The sequence below is a fragment of the Gouania willdenowi genome, chromosome 5 (assembly GCF_900634775.1).
Source record: "Gouania willdenowi chromosome 5, fGouWil2.1, whole genome shotgun sequence".
In the NCBI taxonomy this organism is placed as follows: Eukaryota; Metazoa; Chordata; class Actinopteri; order Blenniiformes; family Gobiesocidae; genus Gouania; species Gouania willdenowi.
The window spans coordinates 10,915,518-10,927,758 of NC_041048.1; the positions used below are offsets into that span (position 1 = coordinate 10,915,518).

Here is a 12,241-nt window from a genome sequence, read left to right on the forward strand (position 1 = left end):
ATTTGTGAATAACTAAATTTGAATTTTAAAAATTGAAAATGTAATTTTAATTGACTTTCAGGGTAAAAAAAAAAAAAATGTAATTTTAATTGTAATTGGAAAAAATCATCATAATCATAATTTGACTTGTAACTGAACATGGATAATTGAAGACGTAATTGTAATTGAGAAATGTAATTGACCCCAACCTAGGTAGGAGGACGCAACCAAAATGAAAAATTTTAATCAATTTATTATTAAAGCCAAAATTTAAGCTCGTACAAAAAATAATACTTGACAGTCTTTACTGTTTATTCTGCCATTAATACCATAGAGTGTCATTCTTTTTTTTTTCCTATCAGCAAAACCAGAAAGATAAAATACAGAAACCATAGGATAAATAAAATAATAGCAGCAGGAAAGCAGATGCAGTTCGTACTTTGATGTCTTCGTAGACCAACACAGACGGGTGGTTCTGGAGTTCATTGTAGATGTGTGGAGTTAGAAGACGAGCAATTTCTGGCCTCATGCGATGCTGAAAAAAAAAACATGAATATAGCAGTCACGTTAAAAAACTGAAAAAATGAGCACAACTATTAATATCCACAAGAGAAATGACAAAAACAAACCTGATATTTGAGTCTGACAAAAGGCAGTCCCATCTTAACCAGCCTCTCAAACATCGACATCTCCAGGCTGAAGTTTTTTGCAAGTTCGTAAACAGTGGCACTGGGGCGCAGCTAAAAAGATGAGAAAAAAAAATAATAAATTCCATAAATATCATAGCCTCTAAACACTTAAAAACCAGGGCGTGAAGTAAGCCTACATTCAATGTCTTTGATGAGTTAAAAAAGGTTATATTTTCTTTTGTGTGCAAAAATAATGTGCCATAAGAAGCCTTATAATTAGGAATAAACCTTCTAAACCACGTCTAAAAAAAACAAAACAAAATGGCAATAATTTACAATATGGCACCAAAAAGCATTGACTAATGAATAACTATAGGCAAGTAATGCTTATGAGACGCACTCCAATATTTAATAAGGTTTTTGTCAGGTTGCTAATAACACCTTACTTAATAAACACCATAAGTAAATTATCACTAGAGGCGTTATTCAATTTTACAAATATATTAATAGGTAATCCATAAATAAAGATATCCAATTACATTATGTAACTCGTATTAATGCTTAATAATGTTTCAATTAACTCTGTGCAGTAGACATTAATGACTGCTTATTGATGCATTAACTGGCATGCTAATTAATGTTAGCTTATATGTCATAATGATTAATAAAACAATTAAACTGTAATAATGCATGAACTAATGTTACTTAAGAATCAGAATCATATAAGACTTTACTAAACCTCGATGGGTAATGAGAACGGCAAAGAGTGGCATATTAAAAAAACAAGACTAATAATAATAATTATACACACGCAGAAAAAAGGAAATGAAAGATAAGGTGCAAAAATATTAAAAATAATAATAATGATGACAAATAAATAAAGTATATATACTTATGTAAAGAGATTTTTTTGGTCCAAGGCAGGGACCCTTATTGTAAAGTGTTACCATCCTGATGCAGAAACCAGGGTTAGTTGAAATCAAAAGATTTATTTTGAAAAATCCAACAGTGGCAGATATACTTAAAAAAAAAAAAAAACTAAAAATCAACAGACACACAAACAAAATGAGGGGTGTGAGAAACACACAGGACTCCAGATCCACGCATTCTCTTGATTATTTTATATCTAATCAATACTTTTGTGTATCTGTGCAATATTTCAGTGGTTACAATGCATTCAATGTGTTGCAATGGTTTTTTAATGCACTTGATTTTATGATGGCAGTGTGTAATGCCTGCAATACTTATGTATGCACAGACAATTTATTTTCATATAATGTGTTCAAAACAGTGTTTAAACTGATACAATAGGAGAAATTATTTTTCCTATTTTTGTGCATTGTCAGTAACTCAGGTGATTTATTTTTCTCACAGTGGTTACAATGTCGTCATTATGTTGTCATGGTTACTTTGAAACTTCTACACAGTAGTTTCTGTGAAAAGAAACTTGTTGCACTTTATTTTATGATGACACTGCATTTTCTTTTTTTCAGTGAAAATGTGCAAAAACACTGATAATAAATAATAAATGGGATGTTTTGAAGCAAATAGTTTTGACTCAATTTGTCCTCTAAATGATCAATATCTTCTGATGAACATATACAGCAACTTGATTTTTCATCTCTATGTTTAATTTTGATATTAACTGGGCAGAATATCACATTATCGCGATGATATCGTATTGAGACCCAGGTATCGTGATACGTATCGTGTTGCAACATCCTTGTTACTGCTCACCTCTACTCTGCAGTGACGATGACTATTGGGTCACCACAGAGCTCGTTTGGCACTTTAATTCATGATATCATGGATTTTTACATGGCGGTGAAATATAGGATGTCAAAAATGATGAGATAGGAACTTTAAATGTCATAACTTCACAAAGACCTCTGATTTGGCAGGTTCAGGCTTTGCCATGCGAGGGTCTGCTGAAGAGTAGCAGGGCACACATCATTATGCAATAACATCAAGTCATTAGGTCGCATAGCCTTGGAAGGAGAAATGTCAAAATGATGAGAACTGACTATGGAGATAAGCATGAACACAGCCCGCGCTCCTGCAGTGTTTTAGTTATTTCTCCGATAACACAGAGAAAAAGAAAATATTGATGATCGTCTTGGCTCGTAAGAATACAAGAGAGCTGTGGCAGAAGCAGCAGCTCGCATTTAGTGTTTCTACTTCAGGGTCCTAGTGTCTCTTGATTGTGAGCCAACATCTTCCACCCACCATTTCCTCCCACACACGACATGCAACATTTCAACAATATTTCTTACACACTGAGCCAATTTGTCAAAAAATGGGTTCAGAGGTCTGCTCTGCAGAGACTGGGAGCAATAGAAACTTCCCCTCAAGTCGATATTGGTTGAGCAGTTGCAGCGTCAGTGCAATGACTGGACCAAAATTCTGACCCTGTCAAAAAAAACAAATATATATATATATTTGTATATCTTTGCTCTCAATTGTATCTCTGTGAACCCATCTCCCAATGAGATGCAGGAAAGTCAATTTAATTTAAAGAAAGGATGAACCATTTTTGTCAAAACTTGAAAATGTTTGTCTGAGGAATTAGATTTTACAAAATCTAATTTAAAAGGTCCATAATACCCAAGAAACTCCAAAAATGAAGACCACAAACCAATACTTAATTAACATAAATTCTATAAGTCAAAGCAGTCATTCATATAATGGCAAAACATTTAGCTATGCTGTTTGAGGTGAAATAATACAAATTACATTACATGGAATTAGTTTGTGCATGTTTATATGGACAGATAACAGAAATATGCAGAGTAAAACTGTAGCTTAAAATTGAGAAATAATAATAATGCATTGGATTTTATATAGCATTTTATCATAGAAACTCTAAGCACTTTACATTGATATACATTATTCTTTCACTCAACACATTGGTGGTAAGCTACTATTGTAGCCACAGCTGCCCTGGGACAGACTGACGGAGGCGAGGCTGTCATAGTGAACCATCAGTCCCTCACTCACACACCACATTCATACTAGGCAATGTGGGTAAAGTGCCTTGCCCAAGGACACAATGACAATGACTTGACTAGAGCGGGATTCAAGCCCCCAACCCTTCGGTTATTGGACGACCCACTCTACCACGGTCGCCCAAACCTGTGCATCATCAACAGCACAATCAAAATGAAACTTTAAATAAAACACCTGTTATCCAAAATATTATAATTCCTTACCAAACTTTGGTTTGAAAAAGCCCAAGTTTAAAACTTAGACCGTAGGTTCCTAAAGTGGGGTACAGGTACCCCCAGGGGTATGCAAATTGTTATTGGGGCACGTGAATAGAATTTACAAACAGTGTGACAACATTGGAAACTAGAATATGAACAGACCAGCAGTCAGGAGCCTCCATGCATTGCCACAAATGACACATTGGCCTACGGTGCATCTGGAAAGTATTCACAACGCTTCACTTTTACCACATTTTGTTATGTCACAGCCTCATTCAAAATTGTATTAAAATTAATCTTTCATCAAAATTCCACACAAAACACCATATAATGACAACGTGAAAAAGTAGATATTGATATCAGTCTGATATCAGCCAGAAAACGAATATCGGATTTTATCGGACTGCATCTAAAATCTCCGATATCATTACTGTTATAATAATTTATTTTTCAGTTATTTTATTCAATTGTAGAACACTGTAGATCTTATGTTGAAGGTTAAAATGTATGTAACCAATTGGTTAATAATAAATGGGTCAGTTTTTCTCATCCCTACTGTTGATGACTATTGTTCTCTGTTTGAGTAACATCACTTGATCAAGCCTTTTCTAACATTCCACACTACTACAAAATCAGTTCTAAAAGTATGTATGATTCGTGCTGTTATCATATCGGACCAATATTGGTCTTAAATCCATCACTAAAAAATATTATCTTTCATCCAATTTGTTTCTCTTCTCTTGCTTTCCTGATTAGGCTTCCTTATCCATAAAAATATTGGAATTAATTGCTAATTAATTGTTAATTACATATGTGTAAGCCATAGAACTGTAACATGGTTTTGTGTTTTAATTAAATTGTAGTTTTTATAGAATTTCCATGCCAATTACAATTACAAAGTAAATTATCTGAACTCAATTACAATTCAATTATGATTAAAATGACACCATAATTGTAATGAATTATCAATTACAATTGAAAGTGTTCCCAACCGTGGTCAGCAGCATGCATGGTTCTGCAGAAAAGTGACGATACTAGAAGCAAATAACTGTTCAGAGGAGATCAAATCAGGCAAAGAAACAACGGTGTTGAGGAGTGAGAAGTGTGATGGAAAGAAAGGAAGAAAGAAAGAACAGTGTGTCTTTGTGATCACATGTTGCAGAAGATTGGACAGCCTGCCTGGCCATATGTCCTTGGCAGGCTCTGAAAAGTTATGTAATAGTCAGACATCCAGTATGTCACTGATACTTTTTCTGTTCTATCACAGACACATAGAGACACTAAACTTACAGAGTTCTCACGTTATGAAACGTATCCGTGCTTAAAGGATGCATACCTGTCAAGTTTCCCGTTTTGGCCAGGAAACTCTAGTATTTTACCCCCTCTTTCTCGCCATCCTCCCGTATTTGTATCATACTGTAGTATAATGTAATGATTAAAAGATAAATAAATAAAAACATTCCTCTGCCTCTCTAAACTGAAAGCTGTCACTAGCCTGGCAGGAACTGCAACCTGCAGTGGCCTGGATGGCAGTTCTCGTGAGATTGGTGCCGACAGCGGGAACAAACCCCGAAACAACTAAGAAGAGAGACAGATGGATGGATGTAAGAAGACGTACCGGCAAAAAAAAACAAAGAAGTCGTGTAAATACCTTGGAAAATGGGAACACAAATTTACCTTATGAAAGCGGAAGCGGGATGGGTCACAGTTACGCATTCTGTAAGATTAGTAACTGATATTTTAGCGTCTCCCACAGGGGATGGAACAACTTATGTCAGCATGAAAAATCAACCAAGCCACAAATACACTCCTTCCAAAAAATTGTTAAATCTGTATAATGAGACATTAGTGAATGCCAGAGAACCACATAAGTGAGCATGAGAAATTAAAAGAAAATATGTAATGAAAATAAAATGTGTAACTAACAGACAAGCAATGTGAAATTAACAGTAAATATGCAATGTGTTGACTTGTATATGAACTGTGAGTATGTTACATAAACAAATGTGTTTCATATACACATTTATGTTTTCATTTAGGCTGTTCTATAATGTAGGAATTAGGACGATATATTGAGATTCAAGATATTGAAAACTACACTATCGCCTGTATTGATATATATATATGTACAATATATATTATAGCTTATTTTGCATCAAAATACTCGTTTTAGGAGTCGCTGCTTTTACCTCTCAGAACAGCATATAAAGCTCAGTTAGATTAATTCCTGAGAGCGTCCTAACCCTAACCCAGACCTTCCCCAAAACAAGCCACACTACAGAACTTACTCACATGTGCTGTCCCTTAGGGAAAAAGCCAAAAATGGCACATATTGTGCAACTGTTTGTTAACAAATGTGCCTGTGGGACATTTTGCATCAGCAAAATTAACCCAGAATTGTCTTTCTGGTCAGACTTAATTTGAAATAAAATTATTGAGATTTATCTTGTATATCACCACTTTGAGAAAAAATGTTGAGATATGAGTTTTGGTCCATATCGCGCAGCCCTAGTAGGAATGCCGACTTCATTTAAATGTTAATGAAGGTCGGCCTACCAGATTGTGTTTAGTAAGTGGTTGAAAAGTGTCTATTTTACATTTCTTTTTCCACCTGTCTTAAAATTTAAGGGATACTGGAGCTTGGTTGGGGTGGTGGAACAGCCCATGGCAGGCACCAGAAAATTTCCTATATTTCAAAAGCCAAAACTTGACAGGTATGAAAGGACGCCTGCTATGAAGTGACTGCTCCGTCATGGTGAATGAAAATGCACGTCTTTCGTTTAGTGAAAAAATACATAAAACATAATTGATGTTAAGGATGCTATGATATGAATGCGTGTTCAGCTTTACCTGCTGATGATCTCCAATGAGAATGAGGTGCTGGCAATCTTTGCTCAGTGTTGTGATGATGTGCGCCTCCAGGACTTCTGCAGCCTCTTCTACGATAACAACACGAGGACGGAGCTCCTGCAGCATTCTACGGGACTTGGCTGCTCCGGTAGTTGTCATGCCAATAACCTGATGAAAAGGTGAAGGATAAAAACATAATATCAATTCATAGTCCTGCATTTTATTTTTTTTTACAGGGACATAACGAAACACATGCCAACATTGTGAAGAGAAACTTGAGACTAGTTTAACTACAGGTTTGTCAACACAATCTACCGACAGCAGAAGGTGTTACATTTCATTTTACAGTTTTTTTGTCTTTTTGTCACACATCCCTTGGACTGCATGCTGCAACACTGTGGGTACATGCATTTGTTATGAGCTTTCAAGATGTCACCTAGATTCAAGGGCTCTGCCAGGGTTTTTGGGGCCCATGAAAAGAAATTTCACTGGGTCCCCCACAGCCAGCAAGAAATGTTGATACTGTGCATTTAAATGATATTCTTGACTAGCATTTGACTGCAAGAGTGATCTCTTTCTTTAAAAACAAAAATAATATATTTTAACTTTTGTGTAAATTTTGATTTATTTTTTTGGATTCAAGTAGAAAGTGAAATAAACATTTCAGTTCCCAAAAAAAAAGAGAATTTTCTGGCTATACTTTGTGTTTTTAGGCTTCAGGGGTTCAAATCATTCTGAAATAAATACAAATTATCACCTGACTTTTGAGGCATCCTGCATTATGGATTCCTACAGCTTTAGTCAAATTAAATTCAAGACTTTTTAAGACTTTTTGATTCCATTTGAAATTAAATTTAAGACCAACTTTAAAGTAAACACAATTGGGAGAAAGAAAAAAAAAAACCACCACATTATTTTCATTGGGTTAGGGTAAATTTTTTTCCAGGGTCTCGTGCAGAAGTGCAACTGGTGGTCCCCAAAGTAAGCACATGAAAATACATAAAATGTCAGTAAAATACACAAAAATAACAGACTAAAATAAACAAAAACACACAAGATGACTACAAAAATAGCCAGAAATCTATAAAACAACAACAAAGATACAAAAAATAAATGCCAATAAGAAAAATTGTTGAAAGTTGCTACAAGCATGACGCACATCTGCATAAAGTCCCGCAGCAAACACAACACTGTTTTGTAGTTGGTTCCGCTGTCATGATTACACAATGTTACGGTAAATTACTTTTTTTTTTTTTTTTTATGCGAGACTAATTACAATCATAAAATCATGCTTATGTGTTGAAATTTAAGAGTTTTAAAACACTGATTTAAGACATTTTAATGACAATTAAGGCCTTATTTTTAGATTCATTAATTTATTGCCTTTTAAGACTTTTTAAAGATCCGCAGGAACCCTGTGTACCTCCACTTCCTGTCAGTGAAAAGTTAGCACTCTGCATGGCTGTGAGCAGGTGGACTGAACCATTTTACATAAATAGAGAGGGGGAGGAGGTGTCGGGGTGTTAAGAAATGTTTACAAAACAAATAAAATGTGTCTTATCAAATACTGAGTAAAAATAATGTGTAATTGTGCGTTTCTCATTGTGTCGTATTATTTTGGCAGCATTACAATATAATATAGAAATATTATAGAAGCTGGCTGATGCTCACACCACATTAAACAACACAGATACCTATACTGCAGAAGGTTTCCATGGCGTCGTAGCTTTCATAAACAGATACAGTAGCTGTGGGTCCAGTTATCAAACCAAACAACTGCCATAAAAATGCACTGCTTTCAATCTAAATGCTGGTCATCATAAATACTCAAAATAAATGTAATATATGTTCAAATGATGATATCTAATCAAATGCAAAGTAATTTTTTCTCGTATTTTTATCAATTATGATATATTGTGACTAAGTTATTGTAAATAATGTTTAGTAAAAAGGATCAATAACTGATTTTGTCCTGAATTCACACTTCATTCCCAAACACTGTGTACCGTGGCCTGCTTCAGCAGATGCAGGTTTTGCTGTTCCTTCACAAAGGCCAGCCTTTCCACTGTATTCTGATATTCTTCTTCAGATCTGAGGGCTTTGGTGCGAAGCTCCATCTGGTAGCGTGTCAACCACAACCTGAAAACAAAGCAGTTTTTTAACATTACGGGGGTAAAAAAAAAATCTATTTATAACAGCTGATTTGCAGAGAACACATACTGTGTGTGTCCTGGACGAGTTTGTAAACTTTAGGGTCATTCACTTAAACACCAGAATGTTCATATTTCTTATATATAGTATCGATAATTTATGTCAGTTTGTTACAAGGATGGAACTTTAAAGCTGAATAATTACTCAGAAACATTCTATGTATGATCCTAATACTTGTACACAATGTATGACGAGTGGAAATGTTAACGATAAAGGAAGTTAGAGCAATAAGGTACTAAAAGAGTTCAACCGTTAACAAATAAGAATGTAAGAAGAAAAAAAATGGATTCTGCGATATTTCACCGCACAATTATCATATCGATCCAAAAATTGTCCAAATTGATTTTTTTAATCATATTTTTTACAAAAAATAAATAAATTGTAATTGCACTAACATATGCATAGCACGTAAACAACTGGTCACTCGGTGTCAGTGAACCACATCAGAAAACACACTGGAAACTTTAATAGATGTTTGTGGTTATTAAATAAATAAATAAATAAATAAACAAATAAATAAATAAATTTAAGAATCAGAATCTGTTGTAAAAGCAAAAGTTAAACTTTTTTGAAAAATTTAATTTGCCAAGTTTGATAAACATACCAGCTGTTTTTGATAATGGTGCTTGAATTACAGTTAGTTGTTTTGGCAAGTTTAAGAAAAATGAAATGTACTGTAAAATTATTGATATTGTGATATATCGCGATGCATGTTGTCTTGTTCAGTATTGGGATATATCTTATTGTTAGATTGTAGGCCATGCACACCCCTATTAACATAAGTAAAAATAATAATAATGCATTGGATTTTATATAGCGCTTTATCATAGACACTCAAAGCGCTTTACAGAACTAAGGCATTATTCTTTCACTCCACACTTAGTGGTGGTAAGCTACAATAGTAACCACAGATGCCCTGGGGCAGACTGACGGAAGCTGATATGACGCAGGCCTACCGATAAAGCCGCCATTTGTCCTTCCAACTCAGAGTCCACACATTCAACACGTTGTCTTCCTCTTCTTCACTCATGGTTGAGCTCTTCCTCAACTCTTTCTTGATTGAGCGTTTCATCTTTTTCTTCATGTCACTTGAAATCTGTGCACAAAGAACAAAACCTCATTTAGAAAGTCTTTTCTTTTCAATCTGAGGGTCTTTTTGTACTTAAAGGGGAATGGGAAGACCCAGTGGGGGTTAAAGTGATGTAACGTTTGTCGCCTCTCAGTGATTTATGACAATATTTCTGCTTTCTTTTTACCTGCCATTCATTGTTGCTCTCCTCAGTTGCCGTCTGTGTTTCATTCAAATTCACAGCAAACATCAGTTTCTCTACTGCTTCAACTGACTCCTCCATGTTTCTCTTCTTCTTGCCATCTCGACCATGATGAGGATTAAAGCTCCAATCCTCCACAATACGCTCTGCTTGGATCAGATCAGCCTCTTCTGCAATTTCAATGAGCTCGTCTTCTTCCAGTTCCTCAGCTTTTGCTGCTGCTAAATGTAGAACATTTAATTAGTAGTTAATATAAGAAAAAAATCACTGCAGGTGAATAAAAATGCATTTTTTTTAATTTTTCTTTAAGTCTTCAAGTGTTTAAAATTTAATCATACTGGTTGCCCTTCTATACGGAAAGTGAATAGTTTAAGGTCTCAGTGAGGGCCAGCAACTGAAACTCACAAAGATAAAGACATTTGAGAGATATATTTAGTACTTAGTAAAGTTAAATACTGCTGATAAAGTTGTAGTATTAAATTAACCGTCTTTAAATGTTTATTTTCATTGAAACTTTGTGACAAATGGTTTTAACTGTTGCAGATCTGTTGTTGGTCAGTGGTATTTTATATATATAATATGATATACAATGGATTTTCGATAAAAAGGTATGAAAATGAAACAATTGCATAATTTCATGTTGAAACCTCAAAATTTCCTACCTTTAATATGCTACGGTTTCATTTATTCAGACAACTGTTTTTCAGAAAATGTACTTTGATCTCCTGACATGTTTCAACTGTCTACTGCCTGTCTTCTTCAAAGGTGTCTGCTGATTGCTCTGATGTGAAAAACAGTAGTCTGAATAAATTAAACCTTACATAATATTCGCAAAGAAGACAAAAAGAACTTACTGGAATTATTTCCTACCTTTTTAATTTAATGCTAGCCTTCATCATTATTATCTTACCCTCTAATTAAAGTGAAGCTGTGACTATACAGTAAGAACAGTTTTCCATCTGTGAAACCTTTACATAACTGTTCAGGTCTTTTATTTTGACACTATGAGCATTGCAAACAGAAGCAAAACTACAAAAGAAAAGCACAAACCTTCATTTCTATTCACATTCTCTGTCTCCCTCTGCAGGAAATCCATGGAACTCAAACCCAGCCACTCCCTCATCACGCTGGGCTTTCTGTCATTCCAAAAAACAAATTCATCCAGGGTCTGCAAAAGATTTCAAAGAAATGAGTTTTTATTTGCATAAATCGTCATTGTTCGCTCTTCTTCTCCTCGTGGAATCACACTTACAGGTCTCTGGTGCAAGCTGTCCCAGTGTTTCTGTGAAATGAACTTTACCAACACGGCTTCCCGCAGCACGCCTTTAACGGAACACAACAGCCTGACACTGTGTTGTTCTATGTCCCTCTCCACATCACACAGCTGCCCGTAAATCTGGTAAAAAACATTAAATCATAAGTAAATCTGCCAAAAGCTATCATCTTAATAGCATATATAGTTAGTTGCAAGAGTTGGAAATGATCATCTTGATGGAGAATCACTTACCTGGTTATATGCAGTGCTCAGCTGAGATGGAAGAGTGCGTTTGACGTTGTAGGAGTGGGCCAGCTCTCTCAGAAAGAACGGTTTGAGCTTCTCACTGTTACTGCGTCCTCCTACTCTCACTATGCCCCTTGGCAGGAATTCAAGAATTCCTGAGATTGAAGAACCAAACCAAACATACTGGTTAAAGTGATGAAAAACAGGCAACAAAACCAAGTTTTTTTGATGCAAACAGGGAAAATGAGCTTTTTTAATCAAAAATAGGCCTGCACTATAAACCAAAGTGCACTAACACAATATGATAAGGTTCAATTTTTTCATACAACTTCTTTCAGGAAACGTACTATCAACTGCCAGTCTTCCTCAGAGGTGTCTGCTGATCGCTTTGAATGGTCCTTGCGAGTTCTTTCCAGGACATAGTTTTGTCCGTGACTTCCGTGTAATAATTCCAGCACGTGTATTTTGTCTTCTTTTTGAATAATATGTTCATGAAACCTTAACATATTATTTAAAAAGACAAAATTGACTTTCTGGAAGCATTAACAAAATTATTCTGTGACGTATTTGTCTGTGGTGAAGTGTTTAACCCATTTA

The 12,241-nt window shown here is 35.1% G+C and overlaps 1 protein-coding gene across 3 annotated transcripts in view; it reads right to left on the reverse strand.

The window, feature by feature from the left end:
• The window catches only part of znfx1 (zinc finger, NFX1-type containing 1), a 30,872-nt gene that overhangs the window by 3,445 nt on the left and 15,186 nt on the right, over window positions 1-12,241 (reverse strand). For 2 of the 3 annotated variants that reach the window (XM_028447546.1, XM_028447547.1), the window contains exons 9-17: window positions 11,651-11,799; window positions 11,396-11,539; window positions 11,194-11,311; window positions 10,129-10,364; window positions 9,829-9,968; window positions 8,668-8,800; window positions 6,662-6,829; window positions 609-719; window positions 419-514 (exon numbers count right to left, since the gene is read on the reverse strand). In XM_028447546.1, the coding sequence (XP_028303347.1) occupies window positions 419-514; window positions 609-719; window positions 6,662-6,829; window positions 8,668-8,800; window positions 9,829-9,968; window positions 10,129-10,364; window positions 11,194-11,311; window positions 11,396-11,539; window positions 11,651-11,799 (1,295 nt within the window). The remainder of the gene's footprint in view (window positions 1-418; window positions 515-608; window positions 720-6,661; window positions 6,830-8,667; window positions 8,801-9,828; window positions 9,969-10,128; window positions 10,365-11,193; window positions 11,312-11,395; window positions 11,540-11,650; window positions 11,800-12,241) is intronic. The other variant, XM_028447548.1, reaches the window with a different exon arrangement.